We start from the raw sequence: 12,263 nt of genomic DNA, 5'->3' as shown, positions 1-12,263 counted from the left end.
GACTTTAAAGTCAGTGAAAAGAGTCATTTGTGCCGAACGATTGACTCATCACACATCACTAACGCGAGTTAGAAAATCCCAGTTTAGGATAAGGAAAAATGTTCACTCAGGGATCTGACAAAAATCTGTGGTGGATGTTGCTTTTGTTATCCCGAGTAAAATGGCACCTCAGTAAATCCCCTTTCACACATGCACTACCCTACTGAAAATGTACCAACATTGACCGGGTAGGCTGCATGTGTGAACTCAAACAAACCCCGATTTTGCGCTGACCTTTTCCTGCCAGTAAAATGTGAACGCAGCAGCTAATACTCAGGAACATTCATAGCGAGCGAGTGGGCGGGGTGATGACGTTAAAAATCATACGACTGGTGCAAAATCAGAAGAGTGACACATAACAGGAAAATTAAAAACATCTGGGGTTGAGGAAAAAGGATCATTTCCAAGACAACAGTAGCAAAGGGGCAGAGAAAATCTCCCACTGTGAAAGGACTGTTTTGGAATTGCCAGGAATGCATGTGTCATAAGGGCTTACGAAAGATCCTCTGCTGTATTCATGCTAATTTCTTCTTCACAGACTCGATACTTTGAGTGTTGCAAAAGTAATATGGAGCAAGCCCGGCAGATTTCTTTCCACAGAGTAAACTAACTGGATCATCTGCTCGAATCCACACAAAGAAACCTAAATAATAAGTCAGTGTTTCAATGCAAATGCAGGTGTCTCCTACGATCTGTCTAACTGCGTGTTGAAGCCACACAGTATGGATCAAAAATCTCCCCCATGGATAGATGTTTGCGTCTGTGCTGTGAGTGCCTTCCGTTGAACCCGGCAACAACAGCTTGACTGCAACATTTCCCGGACACATTGTGTAATTGTTCAACATTTTGTTTGAATCCAGCATCTGCCAGCCCACATTAAATCATTGAAACATGCCTGTGGTGAAGTTGCTCCACTCGTGGCGTTCTCCTCTTACCTTGGGAACAATTAACTAAATTGCCATGCTCCCATCTGCTAAGGTAACGACATGGATGGGTTCAAGTTTTGTGAGGCGTTTATTGTGGAACTATTGAAAAGAAAAGAAAATGTTTAAAAGATTTCGCAAACAGTTCAATCCTTCAGGTACGTGGCCGTGTCAAAACAAATATATAGAATCTACAAAATGGTCTGATGTTTAATCTTTCACAGCTTTTGTGGCATTTGCTGACAGCAGTGTCAATCTAACTGTGCTGTATCTACAGTTTACTACATTGAATAATGGGCTCCTGTCATGCAAGCCCCAAAGAAACTATTTCATACTGTAAATGACTGTAATTTAGTCTGACAGTCTAATTAAATACTTTATCTTTTCAACAGCCGTGTGATAAATGCTCAAGTTAAGCTGCTGCTTTTGTTTCAGCGACGAAAATGAGGGATTGAAGAGCATTTGCATCTTTTATCAAACGGCTCACACGGCACGCAGATCCACGCAGTCATTAGAGCGAACAGCGGTGGAAAAGTAAGCATGAAAGGGTCCTGAATATCAGTGGTACAACAATAAATCTTCAACCTATTTTAAAAACTCCTTTAAGGATGCCTGGAGTGGTCAAAAAAGACCAATAATGGCAAAAGTCTGAATACTTAAAGAAATGTGCGACCTTCAAAAATTATAAACACAGGAAGAAACAAGGATGTAAACATCAATTTACACACTCAAATACTAAGTATGCTCTTGTTTACTATGGACGCAATAAGTTAATTATGGAGTTCGGCTCATCCGTCTTTGCCTCCTACTGACACCTTCACTGTAATATATGAACTTGTTCCTGCTGCTGCTGCTGTTTTTCATCCGGCCAGGTGGGTAATTGCATTCAGTCGGTATACGTCCTAATCATTTCCCTTTTGATTGCACGGAAGGAAACAATCACCGCTCTGCTGTTAGGAACTACTGCTTTACCTCAACCTCACAAATGACATCATATTTCATAATGAAGAGAAAACGTATTATGTGAGCAAAGTTCAACAAGTTTGAAGAAGCAGATACACGGACCCTCATCTTGATCAAATTACACCTTTGTACAAAGTGAAGGCTGGGTTTACATCAGTGTAAATCTGCGCATGGAAAATTAATTTACATTTTTCAGCTTATTTTTTCTTGTTCTCTAGTTTACATCATCATTCCTACCTTGTTATGTGGATACTTTATTCACCAGTATTATTGCTAACGTCTGGCCAGAACAGTCCAATACATGTAGATGCAATATCCAAGCTAATATTAATGGGACAACCCAGCGTCTATACACCATACCAGTGTCTGTACCATATCATGTTATCAGAGCTGTTGGGATGGTTTGTTGTAGAGCTAAAAACAGACATTTCTCAATAAACTTAGCTCAAGACTTGATGTAAATCAGTTTCTTTACAAATGGGCTGTGAGTTTCTGCCAACATGGTGTTCTATCTCCTTTGAACTATAAAAAGTATAGTGGGTCTACTTTATACAGGAGGGTCTATCTGCACAGTTAAACAGTGACAACTGGACCGGCTTAGGGTTTAGTATATATATTTACTGTCATCCATCACTCTATCCATCCATCCATCCACCCATCACTCTATCACTCTATCCATCATCCATCCATCACTCTATCATCCATCCATCCATCTATCATCACTCTATCCATCCTCCATCTATCATCACTCTATCCATCCTCCATCTATCATCACTCTATCCATCCATCTATCATCACTCTATCCATCACTCTATCCATCCATCATCACTCTATCCATCATCCATCAGTCCATCTATCACTCTATCATCATCCATCAATCCATCTATCACTCTATCCATCCATCTATCATCACTCTATCCATCCTCCATCTATCATCACTCTATCCATCCATCTATCCATCCATCCATCAATCACTCTATTCATCATCCATCTATCATCACTCTCTCAATCCATCCATCCATCCATCCCTCTATTCATCACTTTATCTATCATCCATCCATCCATCCATCCATCCATCCCTCTATTCATCACTTTATCTATCATCCATCCATCCATCCATCCCTCTATTCATCACTTTATCTATCATCCATCCATCTATCCATCCCAACAGCTGAACATCACTCCATGGTTTCTTACAGTGATTTTAAACTTGAGTCTTCAGTACTGTATCTGTTGTCACAAGAGCCTCTTAGGAACATGTTAGAGAATGTGAAGCTGTCCTGAAGGAGAACGTGACAGTTCTCATAGTGATTATTTTGTTAACTGTTGATTAAATCCTTCCACTGAAGTGTGCACGGACCTCGTGTTGATCATTCACGCTCAGGCTGCGTTTCTAAACATCCCAGCTCGACCATTTTGTATTTTAATTGTGTGTTTTGCTCTGAATCTTTAAAACTGTCCTGTTCCAGTGCTGTGCTAAAAACCACGGGGGCTCCACCATTTAGTTCTGACAGTTATCACCACTGAGGGTCCATGTTCGGGGAGAGTGGTTTTTATTCACCATCTCATGATGTTGGCATTTGGAGGCCTCACTGAGAACATTAACTTGACTGATGGCCTGCTGCTCTCGGCCTCGAACGCTGTGGCTCTGTTCAAAGGCATGTGTGGTTGTACTTGTATGTGTTAAAGCAATGTATGTCCATATAAGTATTTAAAAAGGCTATACGTATAAGATGCACTGTCATCCATTGATATACTCAGAATTTTATTCATGTAGATTTTTAAGCTTCTATTGGTTCAGTTTAATCAAATCTATTATTGACAAGTCAAACATTTACAATAATCCTGCCTAAACTTTTATGTTTATATTAGTGAGATTTCTCTCTTTGATGTTGGAGAAAGAACATGCAGTTACTTTAACAGAGCAGTTTAGGAGCAAGAGAAACAAAGTATTATTTACTGTAATATTCAATAATGTTAATAAAGTTGGACAAAGTTTGACAAGCTGCGCGCTGGGATTCGATGAAGCTCCAAATAACCTTGTATTGTAAGAATTGTTATGTCTCCACTGTTGAGCATTGATGTTAGTTTGCAGGTTGCATGTCAAACTTTGAGTCAAAATAACAGGTATCTGGAAGAAAGAAGTAAAACAAGTGAGATTCTGTCTTATTATTAAAGTGTGTGTTTGTTCATGTCGGGAATCTAACTGAACCCTTAAAGTAAAGGTTACACAGCTTTACTGGTTTGTATCTATTTCAAAGGACTCTTTTTAAATCTGTGTTGCCACTTTAAAAAAAGAGCTGAAGGAAGTTGAAGTTCTTGGATGCAGAAATCTACTTGTGATAGATTGTGTTTTGTTTTTTACGGTTAATTAAAACACAAACCCTAATTCACAGATTGATTTCCTTTACGAGCCTTCCAGGGCATCACAGGAAATGTTCACTTTATCGTTATTTCTATAATTACACGCTACAAAATTAAATGGAAAACAAGGCATTGAGAATAAGTCTTCCAGGTTATGGTGAAGCCGATATTCCTGAAACAAAGTCTAAAAAGTCTAAAGGTCAACTTCTCTTCATCCTGGAAGAAATCTGACTCTAAAATAAGGACAAATTTCCTATTAGTATGGGCAGCCCTTCCAGCTTGCCTCTGTGTATTTCCTGGATCAAGAGTCATTAGTCATTCCGCTGGAAGAGTTTTGCAACGGCTTTAGAGGGAAAAAAGATTTGAAGCAGAGGGGGACTGTTAAGACTGCTTGCATTTGGTCCTCGAGGTCGAGCATAATGAGAGCTGTGGTCAGGGGGTGAACACGCCCCTGGAGGTCTGCTACTCTCTCGCCGTGACATTCAGATTGGAGTTTGGAGTTGCAAGAGGCCGTCAGAGCTTTTGGAATATAAGCAAACGTGGATAAGGGGATTATTTCACCTCTTGTTGGACTTTACCACCCAGACAGCGAAATAAGGTGTGTGTGATCTCTCCTGAAAGGGTTCAGCCTGCGTGGGTACCTCCCAGTGACAGATTGTGTATGGAATCAGTGATATCAACGCTTGCTTCGTTGCTTTCCAAATGGAGGCAGGGATCAGAAGCCACTCAGTCCCCCTCCTGAGGTTTCAAGCAAGAGTGACATCTCTGCCAATTAAACCAGACACAAACAGCACCATTGTATAGGAAAGAAATACGGATGCATTGGGATCAGGGGTGCGCGGTATAATGAGCACCACACATTGATACAAGTCCGGCAGTGTGTGTCCGTGCGGTGTCTGAGGGGAGAGACAACCGAGTCAGAAGCATCGTGTTTCTGACTCCAGGCGAGCTCTGTTTTCAATCAAGCCCGGCTCCCAAATGTGTTCCTGCTCACTCTCCCATGCACGTCCGCACAAACACCACCTCCCCTTCTAAAGTGTTTACACTCTCGCTTGCTTTGACCTGGGGTTTCCACAAGCATCAGGTTGATTGAATTAAACGGACCCCGGTTCCTTTTTTTACTTTCAAAGAAAACAATCAACCCGAGAGCGTGCGGATTTGTTTGCGCACTTTGAAATTGCACATGACAGATGAATCCAGTGTGACTGAGCTCCTAATCGCAGTTGGCCAAAAAGTAACCCAAATATGAGGGAAAATCTGAAGATGGAGGCGATAGATTAGCAAACAGACAGACACGCGGCTATTTAGTGGAAAGGAAAGTGCATTTTTATGATCTTTTTTGCAGCTGCTAATGCAAAGTTACACCGCAGCGACGGCGTCCAAGAAGTTGAGCTCGGCACACGGAGTACACAGACGTCAACATCTATTTGTGAGTAAATGGGCAGCTAACGATCATATGCAAAAACACTAAATACTGCTAAGAGTTTATTTCAGGTTAAAGTGCATTTAACACCGGACCTTTATACATGATGAAAAAATGTTTAAAAGAAAAAAAATTACAAACAGCAAAAGAAAACTGGAATACTGCTAAATAATGTCTAATGAAACAATCTTTATGGATTACAAGAGTACAGAATATGAAAAAATAAGAAACTTTATTTACACATGTGCAACTTCACAAATCCCATGATATGCTGGAGATGAAAGTACATAAAATACTTGTTGGCTTGTTTCACTGTCAGTTCAAAGTTCATTGCATTGATCTGGGAGTCGACAGATTTTATTTTTTACATTTTCCGCCGGCGTTTTCCGAGGACGGGGGGCGAATCCGCATCGTCTCCTCTGGAGCTGGAATTTCGCTTCTGGCCCGAGGTCGTCTCTGTTTCTCTGTGAAGGAACATTTCAGATATTAATTTCAGTGAAGGCAGGAGAAACGTAACGTGCAACTTTTCTAAAAACAAGTATCTAAACCTTATGTTGAAGGAAAAAAAACATTTCTTAAGCTACCAGGCTTTAAAACTTTCTACATTCACACATTAGCTTATGTGATGATGTGCAACGTGTCTTACTTTGTAATGAGACATCTCACCTTCTTGTGGTATAATCATAAGGCCCCATTAAGGCCCCAGGAGACTGTCTCGAAGCCATAAAGACTACATTATTTTAATCGTCTCTCTTGCCATCCACCAACGCACACATTTGTGTGGATCTTGAGAGAATGCACATTTTGTGGTCAGGCAGTAACAGGATTACTGATTTCAGCCTGGATCTATGTAACCAGCAGTTCATAAGTCACCAGAAGCCCGTTTACTTTGACTAAAACATATAAATTCACTTATAAAACTCTGCAGACTTCAATTTTCTAGCAGGTAATGTAGACATGATCATCGCCTGAGTGTATTCGTTGTTGATCATCATGCTGCTGGAGCGACAGATAAATGATGTGAGTTTATCTTGAGGCAGCAGGCTGCTTGACTCCACTCCAGCAACACATTACAATGGACAATGGGGTGGTTGCTCACACCGTGCAACTTGTGTGTCAAATTAAACGTTTAAAAAAAACAGTGTAAATGTTGAGACAAATGTTGCTAGTGTCTGTGCATCCAGCAAAGTGACTAAATGTGACAGTATTTACATGTTGGGCAGCTGAAAACCAAGATGAGAAAGTCAGCAGAAGGCATTTGACTGGATTGCAGTGTCATTGGGTTAAACACATATAGAGATACTAAAGGATGATGTGTTTATTTACTGTAATAGAACCTCATTCTGCCCTTAAAGTCCAGGTGAAATGAAAAATGCCCTTTTATTATATTAGATCACATCCCCGGTAATATTGTGCATCTATTTGACAATATAGGCCAAAAAAAAAAATACTAAAAAAATACTTCTTATATCAAAATCCGATAATAAAAAAATATCCTGTGTGCTTACATAGGTTAGAACCAACCAATTACAACCAATCAATCTGCAACATTTAGCCGCAGAGCACCAAGAACGTTCAGTCAGTTAGCTAGCTACTGCGCTGTGGAGAACGTCTGTCTACGCCCAGTTATCAACCTTTAAATCAAATCCCTCTAATGATATGTCCCGCCTGCACGTCCTGTTTCACTCGGAAATGCGTCACGATACGGAAGCTAGATACTCTCGAAATGCTGTCTCAGCTTGACTTTAATAAAAACAATGCAGTAGTATTAGTAGTCGTAGTAGTACATACACAGATGGAGTAAATGCACTACTCGGCCCAGTAGTGATTTATAATGGTAAAGTGGATCTTCAATCTAAGACAGCGTATCATTTGGGTAAATGTAGTTTTTTGCTCATTGAAACACAATGTAGTTTGAATGAACGTGATCTGACAGCATACCGCCGGGGTCAGCCCTACACACGGGTCTGTATGTGAGTGACTGACTGAGTGAGTGAGTGACGGTACTTTCAGAGCAGTAGAGAGAGAGAGTTGCGACATCGCAATGGCGGATCATGGAGCATAATGGACCTCCACTGACGCGACTCTCTGTCTATACGGCTCTGGATACTTTGTTCGGGGAGTAGGCGGGGGTGCTCCTCGGCTGTCCTCACCTACGTCCACAGCGCGGCACCTGCTTTCAAACACGTTGTCATGTCTTGTTTATATTTCAATAAAGGTCATCACACTTTGACGCAAACAAATGTAACAGAACTGCCAATCATTGTGTCAGAACTCCTTCTAAAAAGAGATTGTTTTTCCATGTGACCATCACACAGCTGTTTTCAGTCTAAAGGAAACTGTTCTGCGTTGTCAGAGGAGCACTTAATAACTCTGTCTTCTCCTAATGGATTACCTAAAGCAACATCAATATCGTTCTGTACCATGTGTGCCCCCGCGGGCTCCACAGCTCAGTATGCAGTGTTATATAAGTTATAGCCCCATTACTGCATCACCTCTGACACAGAGTGTCGGACAAAGAGATCTTTTTGAAGAACTGTTCAGATAACATGTCTCAGAAGCCAAAGGGGAGCCCTGAAACGTGAGTGTCCTGCATGTGGAACCACTTACAGCCTCACATGAAGGGCTCTCTTCAGCTGATCATACCTCAGATGTATATCACGCTGCAGCCAGGGACAAGGTCCTCTGCCTCTTTATCTTCACTGTATGAGGGGAAAAACAAAATTCCAGTGCTGGAATTTGGGACAGAAGTCCACATGGGGGTAGCTGAAGGATAGGGCGACGTCTGTGTGTAGTGTATTACCGGTGACAATACAGAAACATCACCAGGTGACTTGTCATCAGTGCCGGAGGCTGAGAAAAGCTGGAGGTCGGAGATAAAGCTCTAAGTGATGGAAATAAAGTTAATTTCACACTTGTTAAAAGGACAGACAAAAGCGCTTTGTGGAGGGATGACATTAGGAATAAATACTGGCAGGTTAGACACAAGGTCATTCACACAGGAAGGAAGAGCAGAGTCTTGATCATCCATGACGCACACGATATTCAGATGTAAATGCTTCTGACGCTTTGTCAGTAGAGAAACGGCAACGCTTTTCCGAGTATATAAAACGTCCTTGGAACAGACTTGCACGTGTGTTGGTAACAAAACAAGAGCCGTACGATGCTGACATTTTAATGAAACGGTAATGTGCAGAAGAATAACGTGATATTTTAAGTGGCATCTTTGGGAATAAAAACACAGACCGCAATCATTTCATGTAAGAAGAAGAAAAGTCTTAATGTGTGTGAAAGTGTGCCATCTTTAGACACAATTATACGCATCATTAAAAGAAAGGTTGGTGTGAACAGGGTTTCATCTGAGCTGGTTAAGATTCTAAAAAGCATTTATAATGATATTCCACTTGGCCTCTTAACAAGTTCAAGTCTAGCAACATAAAGCTACACCGCCTTCCAAATGGACAGGAAAACAAGGATGCAATGCTGCACCGCCTCCTGTAACTCGGTGTGCAGTCTGAACGTTAATGAGCACTGGGTCTGTGCATTTGTTTATGTGACGTCCCCAGGCTGAAGGGCTGCGGGGCTGTCTTATTGCACTGTCAAGATCATTTGGCAGGGATGGCAGCACTAATAGCCCAGTAACTAAATGATCGGGAAAAAAACATGATAAAAAACAGGATTCAGAGAGAAGTGCATACGTCTCAATTTTCAGCCCACTTGTCACGGCCATAATAGGTTTGAAAAATCCCCTCGACTCCCACAGCACATTTATTTTCAGCATTTCACAATTTCTGAGAAACAGTTAACTCGGATAAAATCATCTTCCCTGGCATGTTAAGTCTCAATAATGAGCTCGGGGACACCAACTGCAGGAACAATTGTCATCTCTTCGCCAACAGTTTGTTGTGAGCAGTAACTTGATGAGCAGTGCTATCTCCCTGCCTCCGATAACAAACGAGTTTCCCAAAGTTGCTCGGGGAAAATCATTTCAGTACATGTTTACACAGGACACCAGAGACGACCTATCTAACCTTAATCTGTGTGTGAAAGGGCAGCGTCAATGAAAGCAGACCCGAGGACGTACAACGCTGCGAGGCTTAGCTGCTCCTCTTGTTTTATTGTAGGTTTCTGGGCCACAATTAAGGGCCCCTCAACAGAATAATGATAGGTTCGGTGTAAAAGCAAAGACAGGGGAGGGAAGTCAACACAGTATGATGGGATACAGATTCGGGAAATTACGCAAAAGTTTATATTCAATTTTCGGACTTGTGGAGGCATTAAATTACCCGATACAAATACACCGCTACAACACACAGCGAGACCTTTACACCACTGTGTTAGAGCTACTTCTCTGCTCTTACAAAACAGAGCTTACACATTCCGCAGGCTACATAGAACACTTGATGTTTACCGCAGATGGCTATAAACAGTGCTTGAGTTATAAATATTCATGTGTCAACGGTAGAATCAAACATTTCCAACATCCACAGACACACTGTGTGCTATTCTTAACGTTTCTTATCAGTATCCACCCTGTGAAGGTAAGTCTGTTGTGCTACTTTTAAGTCTTTTCTCACATATTCAGTACATGTGCATGTCCCAAATCATTTGGTACATCCCATCCAGTGAATTATTCTGGCGCGTCTCTTAACTTCTTTTCACCGATATTTGGCGCCAGCGAGTCAGGACAACGATATATAGCTGTGTCGATATTTTGTCCCGACCCTAGTGTTAATCAAATAGGGTACATTCGCGCTCAACCTTTTTGATCATGTAAAACAAATCAAAGCAGAAAGCTTTGGGAGTGTGCTCGTCTTGGTCTGTTGAGTATTAGAGGAAACAAATCCAGGTAGCATACAGGCAGCTGACAGCAAGGTCAATGTGCGCGTTTGTGGGCAATGTGTTACAAGCACTGTCCTTATGGTTAATGGACTGTACTTATATAGCGCTTTTCTAGTCTTTGCAACCACTCAAAGCTGAAACTTTTGTGTTTTTACACTACATGTCACATTCACACACTGATGGCAGAGGCTGCTATGTAAAGTGCCCAACTGTCAACTGTCGTTGGCTATGCCACCAGGAGCAATTTGGGGTTTAGTGTCTTGCCCAAGGACACTTCGACATGTAGCCTGAGGGAGCTGGGGATCGAACCTCCGACCTTCCGATTGAAAGACGACCGACTCTACCACTGAGCCACAGCCGAGGCCAATGACAATGTGTTTGAAAGCAGGTGCGCGCTGCGGATGAGCAGCGAAGGAGCAGCCCCACCTACTCACCGAACAAAGTATCAAGAGCCATATAGACAGAGAGTCGCGTCAGTGGAGGTCCAATATGCTCCATGATCCACCATTGCGATGTCGCAAATCTCTCTCTCTACAGCTCTGAAAGTACCGTCAGTCAGTCAGTCAATCAGTCAGTCAGTCAGTCACACTGACCCATGTGTAGGGCTGACCCCGGCAGTCAGCCAAAAAAAAAAAAAAAAAACAGGAGTTGAAAAAATTCTTCCAGCCAATGCCTTGAGATATTGTGTTCATGAGAATCAGACCAACAGGTCACATGACCTTTGACCACCATAATTCAGTCAGTTTATCCTGAAGAGGACTTTTGTATCAAATTTTAAATGTTCAGTCAAGGTGTTCCTGAGATGTCCTGTTAATCGGAATGTTCTTAAGAGTTTATCCAAAACATTATGATGTCACAGGGATGGGTTTGACCTTTGACCCTTAGGGTAAAATATGTCAAGATCTAATCCTATTAGACATTTGGTTAGATTGTCTCTTAATCAGTGTATAAATTCTTTAGATGTGGCTTGAAATTTTTGACAGGTTACAGCTACATTAACCTGTGATCACCAAGTTGTGATCAGTTGGTCCTTGAGTCAAAGGGGATATATTCCCTTCAGAGCATTCCGGAAAAATCTCACAGGAATGATTCAAAGGTTAAGATAGATGGAGAACCCCAAAATCTAATGCGTTCTGTTGCTTTTACCGGGGCCAAAGTACGTTATGTTATCTTACTAGTGCAAAGTTTTGGAATCTCATTGGAGCGATTCTTACATAAAGCATCAAGTTTTCTTTATACAAGAAATTCCACCTTTCGTTATGAGGTTTTTGGAAGTATAAGGCTTCAGCACTGAGATGAATTAATCTGCACAAATGCTTATCTAAGCAGTGCTGTAGGATGTGGGATTTCTAGCCGTAAACCAACAACCACAAAGGACAGCGGTGTGTTGACATCCAATCTGTGCATCAACACAAGCGTGCAATTACTTGTAATGAAAAACTGTAGCATTCGTGGCACAAACGGGTGTCACAACAAATAACAAGAGATACATTACTTTTCCTGACAGTAGCAATGAAAGCAGAATCACTTACTCAGGGTTTCTGGCAGGGTCCGGACCAAAGATGTCTGAAATGGAACTGTAATGAGAGAAAGAGAGAGAGGAGTGAAAACAGAGAACAGGCTGTAATAGACTCGATATAATGAATGAAACTGTGCAATGCAGCGATTACAAAAACAAGAACCACAACAAGAAATGTGGTCAAAACATA

The 12,263-nt window shown here is 41.5% G+C and overlaps 1 protein-coding gene across 1 annotated transcript in view; it reads right to left on the bottom strand.

Annotated features, from left to right (window-relative positions):
- Positions 1–5,959: 5,959 nt before the first annotated feature.
- Positions 5,960–12,263, bottom strand: part of rad18 (RAD18 E3 ubiquitin protein ligase) — a 34,998-nt gene continuing 28,694 nt past the window's right edge. Inside the window, exons 12-13 of the mRNA XM_069678905.1 lie at positions 12,087–12,131; positions 5,960–6,176 (exon numbers count right to left, since the gene is read on the bottom strand). Of these exons, the coding sequence (XP_069535006.1) occupies positions 6,077–6,176; positions 12,087–12,131 (145 nt within the window). The 3' untranslated portion in view covers positions 5,960–6,076. The remainder of the gene's footprint in view (positions 6,177–12,086; positions 12,132–12,263) is intronic.

This window comes from Semicossyphus pulcher, unplaced genomic scaffold (genome assembly GCF_022749685.1).
Source record: "Semicossyphus pulcher isolate SPU_LCO1_2020_fin unplaced genomic scaffold, fSemPul1.0.p SCAF_3, whole genome shotgun sequence".
Lineage (NCBI taxonomy): Eukaryota > Metazoa > Chordata > Actinopteri > Labriformes > Labridae > Semicossyphus > Semicossyphus pulcher.
Note: the sequence above shows the minus strand (reverse complement) of the source record. Positions and strands in the feature narration are given on the sequence as shown.